The sequence below is a fragment of the Strix uralensis genome, chromosome 4 (genome assembly GCF_047716275.1).
Source record: "Strix uralensis isolate ZFMK-TIS-50842 chromosome 4, bStrUra1, whole genome shotgun sequence".
Lineage (NCBI taxonomy): Eukaryota > Metazoa > Chordata > Aves > Strigiformes > Strigidae > Strix > Strix uralensis.
Genome location: NC_133975.1, coordinates 117,486,031 through 117,503,349, shown reverse-complemented (window position 1 = coordinate 117,503,349; position 17,319 = coordinate 117,486,031). Strand labels below are relative to the sequence as shown.

Genomic DNA, 17,319 nt, shown 5'->3' with positions numbered 1-17,319 from the left:
GAGAGTACAAACACTAGAACATTACTCAGGAAACAGGTGACCTGTTTTCCAAGAAAAATATCTTGCAAGCATGCAGTTCTCTAAACTATATTGTTCACAAGTTTTAACAGCAACAGCTCTGAAGTGAATTCTTCATTTCATCTCAAAGGGACTGAAGACAGAAATAAGATTTCCTCATAAGAATTACAGTATTTACATAAAACTATTTTCTTCACAGTTGATTCAGCTTTTATGTATGCAGCTCCTACAACAAATGGGTTCCAATTCAGGAGCTGATTGCTTGTGTGTCAGCTAATACATGACAAATCATTCTGGCAACTCAGATACCACTACATTTTTATACAGAAGTGATTTATGTTTGATTTTTCTGCTGTGTTTTGGCTTTCTTTGGTTTTGTTTTTTGTTTTTTTGGGTTTTTTTTTCCATTATGTCTACTATAACGAGCTATTTCTCTTCACCTCAGAACATTTACTTCTGGTGAATCAACATGGTTAAATGCTAGTAAAGGAACTACACTGCAACGCAACATCGTGAGTTCAAGTAAAGCCAGCTAAAAGTGAAAAATTTGTTGTTCTTTCACACCAACTTTCTATACAATGTTGAACAAAGCTGTGGCAGATGTATGAATAAAAAAAAATTGTTCTGTAGATCTTAAATACACAAACTTAAAGAGTTATCTCCCTTATTCACTGTCTATTCTACAAATGTTAAGGAATCTCACTGAATAGGCTGTGAATGTGTAATTAAAAAGCTCTTAAGAGACACACACACAAAGAGCTCAAGGAATACTGCATATTAAAGGACCTACTACACTAACTCTTAGTATTGAAGAAGCTCATAAAACCTCTGTGTAAAGATTATACAAGTTAAAGGATGGGCACACTCAGGAAAGCCAGACACAGTTAAAGTATTCTACATTCCTGACATCAGACCTTACCAAAGTTTCAATACAAGGAAAACTAGCTCACTCTTCATGGCTCTCTTCCTCCCCCTGCTTCCACTAAAAAGCAAGCTATTCCCTAATTTAATTCTTGAAAATGCTTCGGTAGTTTTGATAAAATCTTAGGATCTATTCCAAAAGACAGGGCAAACAGAAGTTTTTGGGATGGATTAAGAACAATGAAGACAGACCCACAGTAATTTGAGATGACAAAGAAACCCACAACACAAACAGAAATTGTTTGCTAGGTTGGTTAGCTTTGAAAGTGTATTTACAAACTGAACAGAAAACTATGCATTCCAGTCTACAATGATTTTAATGAAATGCTACTTCATTTAAAAATGCATATATTTAGACAAATTTCAGATTTGAATGTAGTGCATGTACATCAGATTCAAAATTATAAAACAGTAACTTCAACAGGTACATTAATACCAGAACATCTAGAAAGCAAAACTCACCTGTGTCTGTAAAAGACTGAATGTCGTAGGTAAGATCAACACTTAAATTTTCAGAATTTTCGGTTTTCTTAAACACCAACCCAATCACCCACATTGTACGGTATTCTTCCCTGGAAAATTTATATAAAACAAGTCATGTAATACTGACAGAAGAGCTGAATATTCTCGTAAGTTATCTGCTGCAATGGACAACAGTTGTACATTTTAGCTCCACTTAGCAATGGGAAGCTAGCCACAGAAAAGCAAAGAACCAACCTGACTTAATGACATTCCCTTTTCATTCACAAGAGTCATGAAACACTGAAACATTTATCTCCAGCAAACTTAATGAACTAAGATCATCAGTAGATTACTTCATTCAACTGTGCTGCTGTAGAGATTCTCTCAATTTAGGAGTTACAACTAGCTATTGCAATTGTGAAGGAAAGAGATTTGAAAGATGACAACAGATTTTCAGCACCTGACCCTGAAAGTAGTTAGAATCTATTCCTTAACTAAACAACTACCATTTTGTCACCTCTCAAATTTCTTAGCTGTAACTGACCACAAAGTGCAGTTTTCAGGTAAGAAGAGCCTCCCTTTTACAGCTCACTTTCACATAATATACATGGAAGATGAACTATTATATTCTATTACAGAATATACTGTAACACTTCTACAGCAGCTCAAGACATTTAATGGTTTAATTCAGGTATCTTTTCCTTATAAAACCACTTCAGAACAACACTGTTTTCCAGTGAATGAATAAATTAATTAATTTCGGCAGTCAGGTGAAAGGACATACATTGTTTACATTGGGAAATGACTTTTCCTAAAAGCTTTGCCCACATCAAGTCCTCTGAAATAAAAGCTCATTGGAGCCTGTGCTTATACAGGCAGTTGTATTTATCCACTAAAATGGTGCTGAAGAGGTACTGCCTGCTTTTGTCCAATTTCACTTGGAACATGCATGTTAATTTATGTAACTTTAAAAAAAAGTATCACCAACATTATCTAGAAATAGAAAAGTCTTAAAAAGAGTTTTTAGCCCACACACCTGCTATCATTGTTTTGAGTAGAGGAGGTGGGGGGGAGAGGAGGGGGAGGAGTTGAAAAACATATATAATCCTCAACAGTTCGAAGTGATTGGTATTCTCCTCACTGTTTCCACATGGCCAGGAATTCTAACATCAACCATTACCAAGTTTAAATGATATGCATCTCAACTGCTGAGTTTAATAAGATTAAGCATACTTAGTTACTCAAGATTTCAATTCCACTGTGCCTGATGTTCTACCCGATTCTCACTGCTGCCTCATAATTAGAACTGTCATGCCAACTGATGCTAGATGCTTAAACAACAGCAGCTAAGTAGCAGTAGCTACCACAATTAGCAAGAAATTATGCAATAAAGTTATTAACAAAAATATATTCTTTCCTTAAAGTTATTGTCTGGCTTAGAAACATTCTTATACAGAATGAAGAATATCTAATTTTACAAATAGTACTTAAGAAGAGCTTAAAACTGTTTGCCCGTCATTAAATATTAATCCATTTAAGATTCTATACAAATACTAGTTTATTTGTTAATGAATTGGCATTTTAACTAAGTTAGTTTCTTACCATTACATGAAAAAACAGTTTTGCTTACTTGTCAGGATTCTCCTTGGGTGCTGGGAATGACTGTGGATTCACATGAGCCAGTGTAATGAATTCATTCTTCTCCAGGTTTCCAACTAGAATACGGATTTTTGATTCCACCAAGCCCACCCTGCATAGATGTCACTTATTAGCAAGTTCTCATTAATATGAAGTAATAGAAGTATCTAACATATCAGGATAAAATCCTCAACAGTCTCCTTATACTAATATTTGAGAGTACAAATGAACTAGTGCACTATACATGACAGATAATTCAGATCAATAAACCAAGTGAACACATTACAAAAACTAATGCAAGGGAAGCTTAAGAATGCCCTCAAGCTCTCATTATGGCCTGATTTTACAAGTGGGATTAAATAGCAAGACATTACACATCAAGTAAAAGGCAGTCAACAAGAAACTCCTACGTATTTCTCCAATAGTCTTTTGGCTTCAGACGATGAATTTTAAAGTTGAAGAAATTCCCAATACCTGACAATCTTAAAACTTATCTAATAAGAGAGCAGAAACAAGGGAAAGAGGCATTTTTGTTTTGAGAAACAGTATTTCAAGAGATTGAAAACATACCTCCTCAATACTGCTTATTAAAAGAAGTGAGTAAGGCTTAAGAACGTAAGATTTGTAAAGTGAACCTGACAGTGCTGTAAAGAAGCAAAATTCAAGCAAGAGCCTTCACCCCCTGGTTCTTCAGTTTTACTGTTTTTCAGAAGTGTACCATCTTCATCCATTTAATTTTGAAACACTGAAGCTCCACTTCATTTAATTAAAAAGATATTAGATACACTAGATCCCGTGCTGACAGGTTTTTCTTTTTGTTGTTTGGTGGTTTTTGTTTTTCTTTTAAATAGCAAGCATTATACTCACCATTCTAGTCGCTGTTTTTCTGTCGGTGCGCTTGCTAGAAGTACAATATAATGCCTTTGGAGATAAAGACAATATGCTATTCTATTTATACTTCTAAAACTACACATTCAAACCTTAATACTAAAATTTTGCAGTAAGTTCTACATTGCAAGCTACAGATTTATTTGCTTAAATATATACCCTATAATAAAATTAAGCATTGTTCAGTAGGCAAAGGGGCTATGTCCCTCAAAGCATGTGACTAACAGACTTCACAAAACACTTCAGATTTTAGAGACATTTGCAACTACACTTTAATACCACCTAATAAAAGGCCAAGAACATAGCTCTAGTTGTAAAACAGTACAAGTATTTCCATACCTAATGGAATCAGCGATTCAACTGACTACTAGAGATTACTTGCAAGTAAAACCAATTGTTCACAACCATCTATACACGTCAGTTGTCTTAGTCACAACATTATTTCTGAAGTTAGAAGAGTGGTTAGCACATATGCATTTGTTCAAAGTCAAAAGTAACACTATCAAATGTGTTTTTAAAAAATTCTATATCTGCATTTTAGAATTGTCTGAAGACACTTATCTGAAACTTCATAAGGAATGTTTCCTCTGATGATAATTCTTAAGCTCTCAATTATATTCCAGGATAATCAGTGTATACCCACTGTAAGTAAATTTCAAAGAAACAGTATACAGAGCAAGAATGGTATTTTAAACAAAAAAGTCCAAGAACAGTGGAATGGGAGATAATTACTTTTAACTTGAGTTCATAATGAGGCAGGTGTGGGAACCTTATATGTCTACAGCCAGGTTTTTCAGAAGTTTAGCTGGAAAGTCTGTTTTAACATGCAAAGTCATCCAACTTGTCATTACTCTATACTGATACGGTGTGGTTAGGTATCTTCAGAGCAGGATTTAAAGAAAACTAATAACATGAGGGATTAGACCTTAATACATATACCTCATAGAAAGGAATACAAGGTCAATGATGGTGAAAAACTATGGTGCAGAGAGTCCTCTGATGCTATATACAGGCCTTCAAATTGAAACAGTAAATCCAGATCAAATCAGTAACAACACATTTCTGTACTTATCTTTAGGTGGCAAGAGAAAAAAAAACCTGCTAAATGCTACAGTCCTTTGAATCCAGACCATGTCAATGAAATAAAGAGGACTGGAAAAGAGAGATTTGGAGAAAATTCCTCCTTCTTCTGAAGAGGGCATTTTGTCTACTTATTTTTTGCATTTTGGCAGTATTAACTGCTTCATACAAAAACTGTTAAGGAGTTTTTTCTGTTATCTTATTGAAATCCTCATTTTAGCTGCTTGTCCTTTACTCTAATTCTGTATGAGAAGTTACTAATTTCCAGTATCAATTTCTTCTAAGGAGCACTAGATATGCAACTATAATCCATAAGATTCCTACGTCATACATAGCACACAAACTTGCAGACTGTTTCATTTAGTAGGAAAGACAATTTAAGTTTTTGTTGTTTTTAACCATGTATGAACTAGAAGAAATCTCAAATCTGCAAGTATTTGAAAAAAACATTTTTTCTGGTTACTTATTAAAAGCAGCTCTTTGAAATAAACTTCTGAAAAACAATTTAAAAATTTGAATTTGGCTATGTCTAAAAGCCTCAACTAGCTGGTGAGCACCTAGAAAAAAACCCGAAGCCTTATTTATGAAAATAAGTATAATGATTAGATGTTTTTGCAGATGTAGTGCTAGCTGAAAAAGAAAGAAAAGGAAAAGATGCAACTTCTCCCCCCCCCCCCCCCCAACCCCAACCGTTAAACAGTGCTGAGAGGGAATTAATCACGGGAAATCTGCTATTGCCATTTTCAGTAAAACTTAATTTTTAACAGCTTATGCTATTTTAAAATGTACTTAGTTTTAGAGTCCAAGGTCTCACTGCTAAATTTTACAAAGACAAAATTTGTTATGAGTTCTTCATCCATAATTTTATCACAAAGAATGCAGAAGTATCCATTACTTCATGATAAAGAACAAAAAAATTCTGAAGTTAAGTTTCTACCTCTCAGTGGTGTTTTTTAGATGCAGGGTATTATTTTGAAGTATATGGGTTTAGTCTTTTTTTGTTTGGTTTGGGGTTTTTTTAGAAACTGGTGGTGTTTCTCTCCCACTGTCTCCCTATCAGCATTATGTTTTTCATAAAAATAACCTAATGGAGATATTATGGAATTGTTTTGCACCATTAATACCTGTACCTACAAAAACACAAAAGTATTGCTAAGAGTCATACTACTTTCTGAAAAAATTGAGAACACCTGAACACGTTCATTTCAATTTTTCTTCATTAAGCTGTCCAGGATTTACACTTTAAATTATCCAGTGCTTCATCTAAAGTCCTATCAAGGTAAGTGTTCAAAATACTTTTTTAAAAAGGTATGTTTGTATTCTACTTATTTTGCAGGTATCTTGTCTTTCTAACAGAGAAACAATACGCTAAAGGTCATGAAATGAGTGTTATTTCTCTCATCACCATACTTCCCTCTTGGTTTTAAGATCTAATAATTTCCATTCTCATGTAACACTTCATACTCATGTTATATCCATTTGAAATTTTTCTTGTCATTTCCCTGTAAAACACCATATCCAGCAAGTCTATGTTCTTTGTTGTTGTTTCCCCCACATCTGAAAAATTTAAACCTACATGAAGGGCAGATAACACATGTTGTAACTCCCTAACTCTAAGTAATTGTTGATATGTGAAATAAATAATAAATAAATAGAACCAGATTTCCCCATTTTCCCAATTTCTAATCTGCTCCTGCCATGCAGGTATGCAATAGCCTCCAGATTTCCTTAGTCACACATCACTGAAGTTTGATTATTTTAAATGCAGCTAGCAAGTCAAAAGCATTTACGATCAACATAGACGTTTAGCAACTAATTGCCATTGAGAGTGATACAGATCACTAAAGCTATGCTTTCAGAGAAGAAAAAGTATGTCTCAGAGCAAGGATCAGATCTTTTATCTGGCAGAGCACTATACACTGCTTTGAATTTCAGCAGGAACAAGTTAAGGCATCTGCAATTTAAGCAGGAGGAGAGTGTGAAGAGGGGAAAAAACCCAAACCACGTAGCTTTCAGATGGAGATCTGACCAGAGCCACAGTTATTGCATACTATTTTTTCCTAGCTTTGACAGAAACTAAGAAAATGTGCTAGAGAACTTATTAGCAGCCTCTTGAGCAGAAACTGATTTCTATGCAGCCCATTTTTAACTTCAAAAATAATACAAAACTTTACAGTGCTCTTTTAAGTGTTTTAAAACTTAATTTCCAAAGTACGACATAAAAGCCATCCAAATGTTTTAAAGCTTTTATCATGCAAAAGATATAGAAACAAAACACAGACACATTATGAAGGTCATCAGTCTCTTTTAATGGGGGAACTGTATATTTCAATCTTGTTTAGATTAGTACATAACCAACCAACCACCCAACACAGAAACAAGTGTAAAATATATTTGATCTTGACTCAAGAAAAATGGGTCTCCAATTTCAACTGAGGGCAAAGAAGATGTAGTCCGTATTTGAATAATCCATATTTATTATAAAAATACAACTTTCAGCAAGTCCATATACATTTAACAAGCTTCTGCCCCACAAATGCATTACTAGAAACCCTAAGTGTGAAGTGTGAACTTCAGTATTTCCCTTAGAGACAGTACAAAATTAGAGAAGCTAGGTGTGAAAGAGTATTAATAAAGAGCCAAAAGCCTTAAGCTTTAATGAAAAAAAAAAATCTAGTAATAACTAGTACATCTGGCAGTTAGTCAACACAATGGCAAAAATATCTTTTATTATCAGAGTGAACTGTTGACTATATTGACAGAAGAAAACACACAGTTTCAAGTACGTATTCATCTTAAATATCGACCTTCAGAATTAGTTCTTTTAATATCTTGTTTCCTGGGATGCAAGACCCATTTTTAGAATGCTTACTGACACCACTAAAGAACATTTCTGTTAGTCAAACTAGCTGATATGTCTTCAATTTTATTGGTAGCATACCAATTGTATAGTTAACTGGTAACATTCTAAATATCTGGTGAGGGACTAACAGGTTTCTGAAAACAATACTAAAAAAAAAAAAGCATCTGAGGAAATTATTAGTTTTCTAAGAGAAAGGACAATAGCTCATTCACTCCCCCTCTGTATAGAAAAAACCTAACATTTTTTGTAAGTCTAATGCACGTATATTTAAGATCCTGTGCTACAGAGCATCATTAAATATTTTAACTGATAAAACTTTAAATATTCTGCCATGCCATAAAATACATACTTGTACTTTTGAAAGAAGTTTGGAGCTTCAAAAAGTTTGGACCACTCTGCCTTACTCAGCAAAATTTCATCTGTGATAGCAAGACCTAAATTATAAAAAAAAATTTAAACTTTTTTTTTAAAATACAGTTTAGTATCCAGAGTAAAAACAGTTTATTAACTTAGCAAAGGTTACTATGAACTATCTCCCCCCTTCAAATTCAAAGGAATTTATCAACAGGCTTTATATTCCAGTCATACCTTAAGTGGTCATTCGTTATACAAATCTTATTATTAAAAAGAACCTCAATAAAAAACATTTAGAAGTGTATGTTAATTGATCAGACTGATGATTTCACATATTTTTGCTTAGCAGTGTAACACAGCTCAATTTAATCTTTTGTGTATGCCACAGTAACTACTCAGTCCAAAGAAGATAGAGATCTTTTTCCTTACAGTAACTGAATGATCTCTTGTGCAAGGCACTGTACAACAAGGCAAAGAAACAGTAAGACAATAAGCTACTGCTCTGCCACAGAGAGCTACTGGTAGTTGCTCTCTGCATCAAGTCTACTCCTGGCTTTGATAACATCTTCTCTTATCTACTAGAATTATCCAAACAGATTACTAGGATAAATCTAGATCATCTCAGAGAAAGTATGTTGTCTTATATCAGGTCTAGAAACAGCCATCAAGTGGGATTACTACACTAATCTTCCATGTGGCATGACACAATCTAAAGCCACTAAAATAAACAAATAAAAGATATTGTACCATTAACTCTCATTTTCAGAGCACAAGCCATTCTAATTAATTACCCTGTTTCTATAGAGTGAAGGACAGATATGCAGAAGTCTCTACTGAATTTGGAAATTTAAGCCACATAAACCTAACAGGCCAAGTTCTACCTCCCTCAGAAGAGAATCTCATGTCAAGAAGCTATTTAACATCCTCCCACCTCCCCCCTCACAAAGCATACCCACGATGGAACTATTTTAAATCCGTTTGAAAAAATTATATAGAGAGCATAAGATAATACTTACCTTGCTTAAATTCCTCAACCATGACCATCCGTGTGGAAACGGACACATTGTAGGTAGAGTTCTGCTGTGGGTATGCTGGTGTAATTATAGGCATAAGATGGTACCTATCACTGGGGTTTACCTATATATAACAACAGCCAATCAGTTTTCTTCAAGCATACACATGAGTTAAAAAATTTGGATTTCTCCCTTTACTACAACTGAGTCTTAAGTTCTAAGAGACCTTAGTTTGCAGACCAAGTAAATTTACCAACAGTTCAGAGAAAGTTAGGAAAACAAGGATAATGCTTTCACAAAGGACATCATTCTGAACCACAGTGATGTGGGAGAGTTATAACCTGTCAGCACATCAAGATCAAGGATGCAGGCATTTCTAAGTCCAGAAATACCAACTAAACAGAACAATTTCTCTCTTTAATAGAAATTAGCTTGTGATCACATCAAAACATGGATACCTCATCACATGAGCACCTTCAGAAGAACGATTGTCTTCAGAGCTTGCAAAAAATATTTTACACTTTATTTCTGTAACACTACTGAAAATAAAAAGCCAGCTGAAGACGAGAGGCTCTAGGCAACCTGACAGAAGCATCACTTGCGTTAACGTATTTTTTATTAAACAGTACACAGGGAAACAAAAAAGGGACAAAACACACACACGCAAGATACATTTAAAATAGCATTAGGGTAGCAATCTTGTAGATGGTAAATTAAAGATAAAACCCTGTTATTAACTCACCCCACTCTGTTCAGCTACAACACAGACAGTTCCCATCACACACTGACCTCAAATCCCCTATCCCAGGAATAACAGCAAGACTCCAGAACACTTTTTCAGCTGTCTCACATTATTAAAACATGGACTTTTGTCAACCAGAAAAACAGACTGAAGTACAAAAGGGCACACAACCTCTGGTGCTTACACTACTCACCAAAAAAAGATTAGTTGAACACCTACTATTCTAAAATTGACATAACAGCAAACACATTCATGCTATGCCCTCCTGGAACCTCAGAATGTGAGCTGTGCATCTGCTGCAAGCTGTTTTATTGACTGCCTGAAGGACATTAATGTCCAATGTTCTTAATGTAAGTGCTACAAAGATGGAGATCAAATATTATACAAAACAACTTAAAGACTTCAAGTTATGATCTTCTTTGGTCCAAGATAAAAAGACACATTACTACAACTATATGGAACCAAACCTATCCAGCTGTGACTGTTGCACTGAAGTGAATTCAATACACTTGCAAAAGTAACAGGTTAAGTCAGAAGCAAACCATTTTAAGATAAGTAGTTTTTTAAAAATGCATTGCTTTAAGGCATATATCTAATTATGCTGAATATTTATTAAGATCAGTTGTTGCAAAAGTCGGGAGTAAAAAGTACACTGTTCAGCAAGTGTGCTTCAAGAGGTCAGTTTAGAAAATTAAGCTTTGTTCCACACTCAGGAGAACTAGAGGTTATGTATAAAGAAGACACAATACCAAAACATTAAGTTTAATAAACCCCAAATGAAGTTCACCTAGGATTCTTTAAGCAACTGAATTTATTGTACAGTGTGACTTATAGGGGAAAAAATAATACACTAACCCTTGGGTCCCATACAGGCAAATTAAGATTGCATTCTTCTGGCTGTTTCAATAGCACTGGATTTGGCCATTCCCTGTTCAAAAAGATTGTAGCACTGAATAAGACTATTGGATACAACCATGTATGTTCAACAAACAATACTTTTGAATGCGATCCTTAACTCTGCTCTCAAGGTAAAGCATCATTTCCTCAAGACTAAGCTGGTCTAACTAGGGTTGTTTAAATAAGATGTATTGCTGAACTACCATACAGCTGTAATTAACTTCTCCAGGGCATCAGAACAACGAATTTTCTGTAGTCTTGGAGCTTTATAACCACTGGTTTAGGTAACTAAAGTAAACTCTAAATTCTTGAAATATACCTATGAAAGATAAATTCCTCTATGAAGACTGACATTGGGTCCATCTTCAAGCTAGCTGTTCCATGGACAAACTACAGAAGAAACAGCCAGCATGATTATAGCATCATTACCAGGCGTACCTATTAGAAAAACAACCTCCAATCAAGACAAAAAGAAACCGTGCTGAATGAAACACTAAAAAAAAGTAACACTTCTGTTCTTCAAGTCGTCTCTACTCCCATGAGTAAAGTTATCTTCCTATAAAGAGAAGTAAGTTAATCTCTTGGTATTTGTACATTAATGCTCCCATGCTATGCACATATAAAATGGACAGCAGTATAAGGAACACATCAAACAGAGCTTGCAAACGATTTTCCTCTATTAGCTTAGTGAGGCAAGATATTACTCAACACTAGGTAACTCAAAGAGCCTATAAAGCCTATGGATTCAAGGCAGCGAAACTGTAGAAATTATCTTCACATTAAGAAGAGACTATACTTGAAGAAACAACTTGGTATAATGATTCTTAAAATCTGTCAACGACTCATGAAGAAGATAGGTATCCAGACATGCTCTTTCAAGAAAAAGAGTATTCATTTGTAATCTGCAATGTACACTTTTGTCCCATTCATTCTAAATTTACTTGGAACATTCCCCTTGTTCCCATCAGAGTTATTCAAACCATCTTTCTGATGTAACTAGCTCAGGAGTATGAAATCATATGTAATGCCAAAACACCTACCTCTTCACACTGACAAGACTAAAACACACTTTTGCCACTTGTTCTCCTAAACTGCATCTAAGCTATGTGCCTAAACCAGATACTAACATACCGCCTTTTCCCATTATCCTAGTATCCAAATGTTAAAATACTTTAAACTTTGGGGTGTCTGCTCTAAAGAGTAATGTTGAGTTACAACAAATTTAGAACAAAGAAAAATTTTAAATAAAAACTGGGTGTTTTTGTTTCGGGTACTTTAAGAACAAGACACGGGGGATGATTTATTGAAAGTCTCAAGCTAGCAACTTTCTGGCAGCAAGAACAATGCTTATAACTACCATCTTAATCTGATAACAGCTGAAAATGATACCATAAAAACAGGACTAAAATTTAGTGTCTACAAACAATTTTATTTTAATGTAATCTAAATTTTAAAAAAAACATACCATTTAGAAAATACCAAGAAAAATTTATGTACAAGAGTTGATGCTATTGCATTTGGATAAAGCTGGCAAGTTCTTGCTACTAGCATAGCCCAGGAAACACCACCAAGGAAACCTAGTATATTGGAATAGATGTTGTGGCCTGTGGATTGAGAAGGAGAGAGACAAAAAAAAGTTATTAGTAACCACAAGAGTTAATGAAAACTTCACAAATTTTGGAATAAAACTGCTTACGTTTCGCCCACAGTTTGATAGCTCTCAGTGTTAACCTGAAGTTGTCAATGTTTGGTACTAGATGCAGAATTTCATCGGTTACCCGGCAACCTGCCAAAAGAAAGAATCCATTACACTTGCTGCCTCCAAAGTTTTTTTCCTTGCTTTTCTTCCCTCACCTTCAAAGCTATCAAACTTTTTAGATGAGCATGCTGAAACTAATTTCATATTTTGATCACTTTTGTTTTGAATTATAAAGCTTAACATATTTTCATTTGATTTTTTAATTTTCTTTTTTGCTGTTTTACAGCAGCACTCACGAAGACAGTTCATGCACACAGTTTTGCACTGTATCCTGATTTCCACTGGGACAGAGTTAATTTTTCTTCGTAGCAGCTAGAATAGTGCTGTGTCTTAGTGCTTGGCTGCTGGCTGGGTTAAAACCAGTACACAATGCTACTTGATTTTCTGTTATTAATGAATCGTACAAGCTGTTTAAGAAACAAAAAATTTTTAAGTTCTGCTGTCATGGGATTACATGCAGTATATCACAGAACGTGCAGACAAATTAGAAAAGCATGAATCTTCATGGACCTACAGAAAACCTGCAAGTCATAGGTCAAAGCTTTGTTTAGATTTATGACAACAGGCTAAAAAGAACAGTTTTTAAACATACGAGTTGTATCACTACTTTGATAACTTCATAGATAACAATATTAACTGTTTGATTCTTGATTTTTAAAAAAAGTTGTATTATCTAAGAGTAGGAATTCCTTTCAAAGCAATTAAGAGGAAGTATGAATTCTAGAGACTGCGGAAACGTGAATTTCACAAAACAGTGCAAGATGCTGTGGTAATCTCAAATTATCAAGTTTTCATCTCATAACAGAAACCAGTCATCTCTCACATGCTCCTCTTCCTCGCCAAGTTGCATACAGGCTGAAGCCCCTACTGTCCCGTACATAAATAACAATTTTTCAAGCTGCAGTATTATAGAAAAGTTAAGGGTTACACAAACTGGTAAGATACTAAAGACCTGACCTCAAACTGACAGTAATTTGATATCCCAAATTTCTCACTGAAGCAATTTCATGTATGTTTATGCATATTAAAAACATACACAAATTAAAACATGCACACATCTTTATTGAAATAGATAGTGCTTCACACAAGTCTTGCAAGCTCCATTAATCTCTAGACAGCATCATCTACTAGCCAAATAAAAAAAAGTAATGTATAAAAATCTGGTCAACAAGCAACAACCCTTCTCTCAAAAGAAAAAAAAAATACCTAAAACTGGCTAAGACTGTTTCCACATATGGAATTGCGACATTTTCAGTCAAGTCCACAACTAAACTACTGTACTAAACAATCCAGGATACTTATTAAAAGATTAGAAGTTTATATGCAAAACTGTATATACATACCATTAAGACTTCGTATGCATCTAATGTCTAAATTTTTAAGTAGGCTATCGTCTCGTAGGTCTAAGTCCTCAGGAATAGTTTGCAGTGCTAATCTTGCAAACAAAATATCAATCTTAAAAAAAAAGAGATAAGACATTAGAAAACTGTTCTTTCTTCTGTAGAATTCTGTAATACATTTCATCAGTTTTACTAATAATAAAAACAGTAGTCTTCCTAGTACAAATAATCTCTTTAAACAATACATACAAACACCCTTCACAGACAGTAAAAGAAACACTTTCAGATGTTTCATCTATCTTGTGGCTCCTTTTCCAAGAGGATAAAATACACATTAAGATCAATACAGAACCAGCACACACAAAAACTATGTCAACCATCAATGTAAATAAAAATCATTTGGGGACAAGCACCACTTCTAGGTCCAGAACACAAAATTTTACTACGTCAGAGGCAAGTCATGAAAACATAACCTAGTTTTAACCTGAATATTCTCAAAATTATCACTGAATTACAGAAAAACTAAGAGAGCTTTCCCATCTAGCCCTGTAAAGCACACATGCAGCTAGCTGCCTCTGTACAGCATCAGTACCTATGAAAAGCCTACGTATCTGATTACAGAAAAGAGGAAGTTCTGAAAATCCAGCAAGCTATCGAGCAAGCGTATAAATTTGTAAAAATTTTGATGTTATGTCAAATTTCTTTGCTATTATTTCTGCAATAATTTGTCATAATAGCTTTTCTAGGTCAAGAACATCTAAAATACTATTTGGCACTGAACTAGAGTTCTACATTGCTCCACACACAGCAAGGACATTACACAAGAGTAGAGAAATACGTTTGCCTTTCCAGTCCTAGATTAGGTATCAGTCAGTATGATGAGAATATAAAGTGCCCATCAGCAGCTGGTCTACTAGGCAACAAGCCCCCTTGACTAAGTTAAGACTTTTAATCATCATAAACTGGTATCACTTCATCTACAAGATGATGAAATACATCATGCTATTGCACAAAGAACAAAACCATTTTAGTTACATTAAAATTATTTCAGGTAAAAATAAGCTGAAGATACCTTAAAGTGAAAAACTTTTCATAGGTGCTTAAAACTTCACATTCACCTGTTTTAAACTATGAAGCATTCCTCCAAAGGAAGGTAATTTCTGAAGTATTTAGTGAACTTTTGATTTTAAAGTCTCTAATAGTGGTCTTAACATTCTATACTGCAAGTATAAGTTTCTACTTAAGTCAAAAGTACTAGTTTTTCAGTGTAAAACAAGTTCAAAATTAACTTCAGCTTGAAGTTCTATTCTGACGTCTAGAAGGTCTAAAACCTCTAAAGATTCACAGTGCACTGACAATAAAAGGATTTTTCAAATCAAGAAATGAATAGCCTGTCCTATGTCATTTGGGGAGGGGGGTGGGGAATCCCTTTTCTAGAGTAAGAACAAAAAAAAATCAACAAGGTTCTTGTTTCTTTTCAGCAAGAACACAAAATATATATGTAAAAACTGGCATTGGCAGAAACTACTGAAGTTTAACTGACAGGATCACCACAAAAAAGATAGTAATTTCTAACACCTTTTGCCTGGACTAGGAAAAGAAAAATTAGATTAAAAATCTTCTGATACTGACATACTGGGCACAAATGCAACCATGAGAAATTGTGGCCTAACAACACTTGTATATATAAAACAAGTGCTTATGATAAGTTAGTGTTCAAGACTAGAGAACTCTCACGTACTTCCAAGCAACATGGGTTAAGTCTCAGTCATAAACCTAAGCCATCAGAACCCACCATTAATTACTATATTGGAGCTATCCTATATATACTATATACAATATATACTACTACTCTTATAGCAGACAATCCTTTTATTTCCTTACTTAGCTTGTATTTTGAATTTCATTTTTTAAAAAGGAGAGACAACAATGGCTTGAACGTAAATGATTGAAAAAACCATACAAAAACCAGACTAACTAAAGGATGCCTATGGCAAGTTTCAATATTTAGAATGAATACCTAAACTACTCAAACAGAAAAGAAATTGTCCAGAAAAATGTTCCTAATAACCAACTGCATATAGACAGTAATAAAATGGCTAACACAGATGCAAAGTCACAGGCTACCTTATTGCATGGTATCACATTTCTCTGCACATCTCTCATTTGGAAAAAATACATCCCTCTGCCTAAGTGTCAACTGACATAAATGTCAGTGAAAATACAAACAAACAAAGCTGGATGGATGAGGGCAAAGGGGATGGTTCACCTTCCTGAGACTCAGAAATTGCCAGTACTCTTAACTAATGACCATTATAATTGCAAGGCAGAGATTTAACTCAAGACTGGGAGAGAATGAACTGTCCAGTCTTGTGTACAGTGCTACAGCTCTTCAAATCACATTGTGTGTCAGAAGATTAGCATGGGAGTTCTTTCCCCACTGCGAAGTACCCTTCTTATACCCACCAGTTACTGGCTGACATAATCCAGCTGCAAGTCTGATGAACTGTGTGTATGAACAGTTCAGATGATTTTGTCTTGTCACCAAGAAAAGATGACAGACTGACTATAAAACAGTCTGAGAAAGATTAACAAAGGATCTTTTGAAAGCAGCGTTCCTGTTTTCTCAGCAACTTCTCCCAAAACAGTAAAAATCAAGTTAAGCAAGTTCATCACTCCAAGACAGCTGATCCATCAGGCTACAGGTGCCAAAATCACTGTTTTGGTCATGTGTTTACAGACATCCGAAGAGTTTGCCTTCAGCAGTACATTTCTGAGAAGTGATCAAAGATCACACAACTTCCTATAGTATAAGGTATTGAAGTAAATCTTAATTTAAGGTTTGGACAGTTAATCATTAGTAGCCAAAAAAATATTGAAGCCACATTATTTATTAATATGATCTCTATTAAATGTTAAATCTTAATAATGCCAATACTGGTACTCTACAGGTCAGTAAACTCATCAGTACAAGTGGGTAGCAGTGCCTAAAAAAGAACAGGGAGATACTACACACAGCTTTAAGTACATCAAGAAAGACTTGTTTCAGTCTTAAAGCCCCATGTTCAACTACACAAGTGAGGACTGTTGTCAAGAACTTGGGTATGACCTTAGGGGAGTCATACTTTAATAGCATTCATATTAATGAATACTACGTGAGTTATGGAGATCTTGAAAACTTTAACCATGTTCTACCAAAACAAAATAAAAGATGATCTTTACCTCTATTCCATCAAAACAAAGTTTAATTACTGGGACAAAAGCTTCTTCAACAGCCTGGGGGGGAAAAAGTTACATTTTATTTTCAGTATAGCAAAGAACATTTACAAGCAATATCTAGCAGG

General features: G+C 34.6%; 1 protein-coding gene across 9 annotated transcripts in view; it reads right to left on the bottom strand.

Annotated features, from left to right (window-relative positions):
• PAPOLA (poly(A) polymerase alpha) overlaps positions 1–17,319 on the bottom strand; it is a 47,732-nt gene that overhangs the window by 14,864 nt on the left and 15,549 nt on the right. For 7 of the 9 annotated variants that reach the window (XR_012628952.1, XM_074868738.1, XM_074868737.1 and 4 more), the window contains exons 6-15: positions 17,198–17,251; positions 13,979–14,090; positions 12,573–12,662; positions 12,342–12,480; positions 10,835–10,907; positions 9,241–9,361; positions 8,220–8,304; positions 3,907–3,960; positions 3,032–3,151; positions 1,402–1,511 (exon numbers count right to left, since the gene is read on the bottom strand). Coding sequence is in view for 8 of the 9 variants with exons in the window: in XM_074868738.1 (XP_074724839.1) it covers positions 1,402–1,511; positions 3,032–3,151; positions 3,907–3,960; positions 8,220–8,304; positions 9,241–9,361; positions 10,835–10,907; positions 12,342–12,480; positions 12,573–12,662; positions 13,979–14,090; positions 17,198–17,251 (958 nt within the window). In the remaining variant the exon portion in view is untranslated. Of the gene's footprint in view, positions 1–1,401; positions 1,512–3,031; positions 3,152–3,906; positions 3,961–8,219; positions 8,305–9,240; positions 9,362–10,834; positions 10,908–12,341; positions 12,481–12,572; positions 12,663–13,978; positions 14,091–17,197; positions 17,252–17,319 lie in introns of those variants that run through there. The other 2 variants (XM_074868742.1, XM_074868743.1) reach the window with 2 other exon arrangements.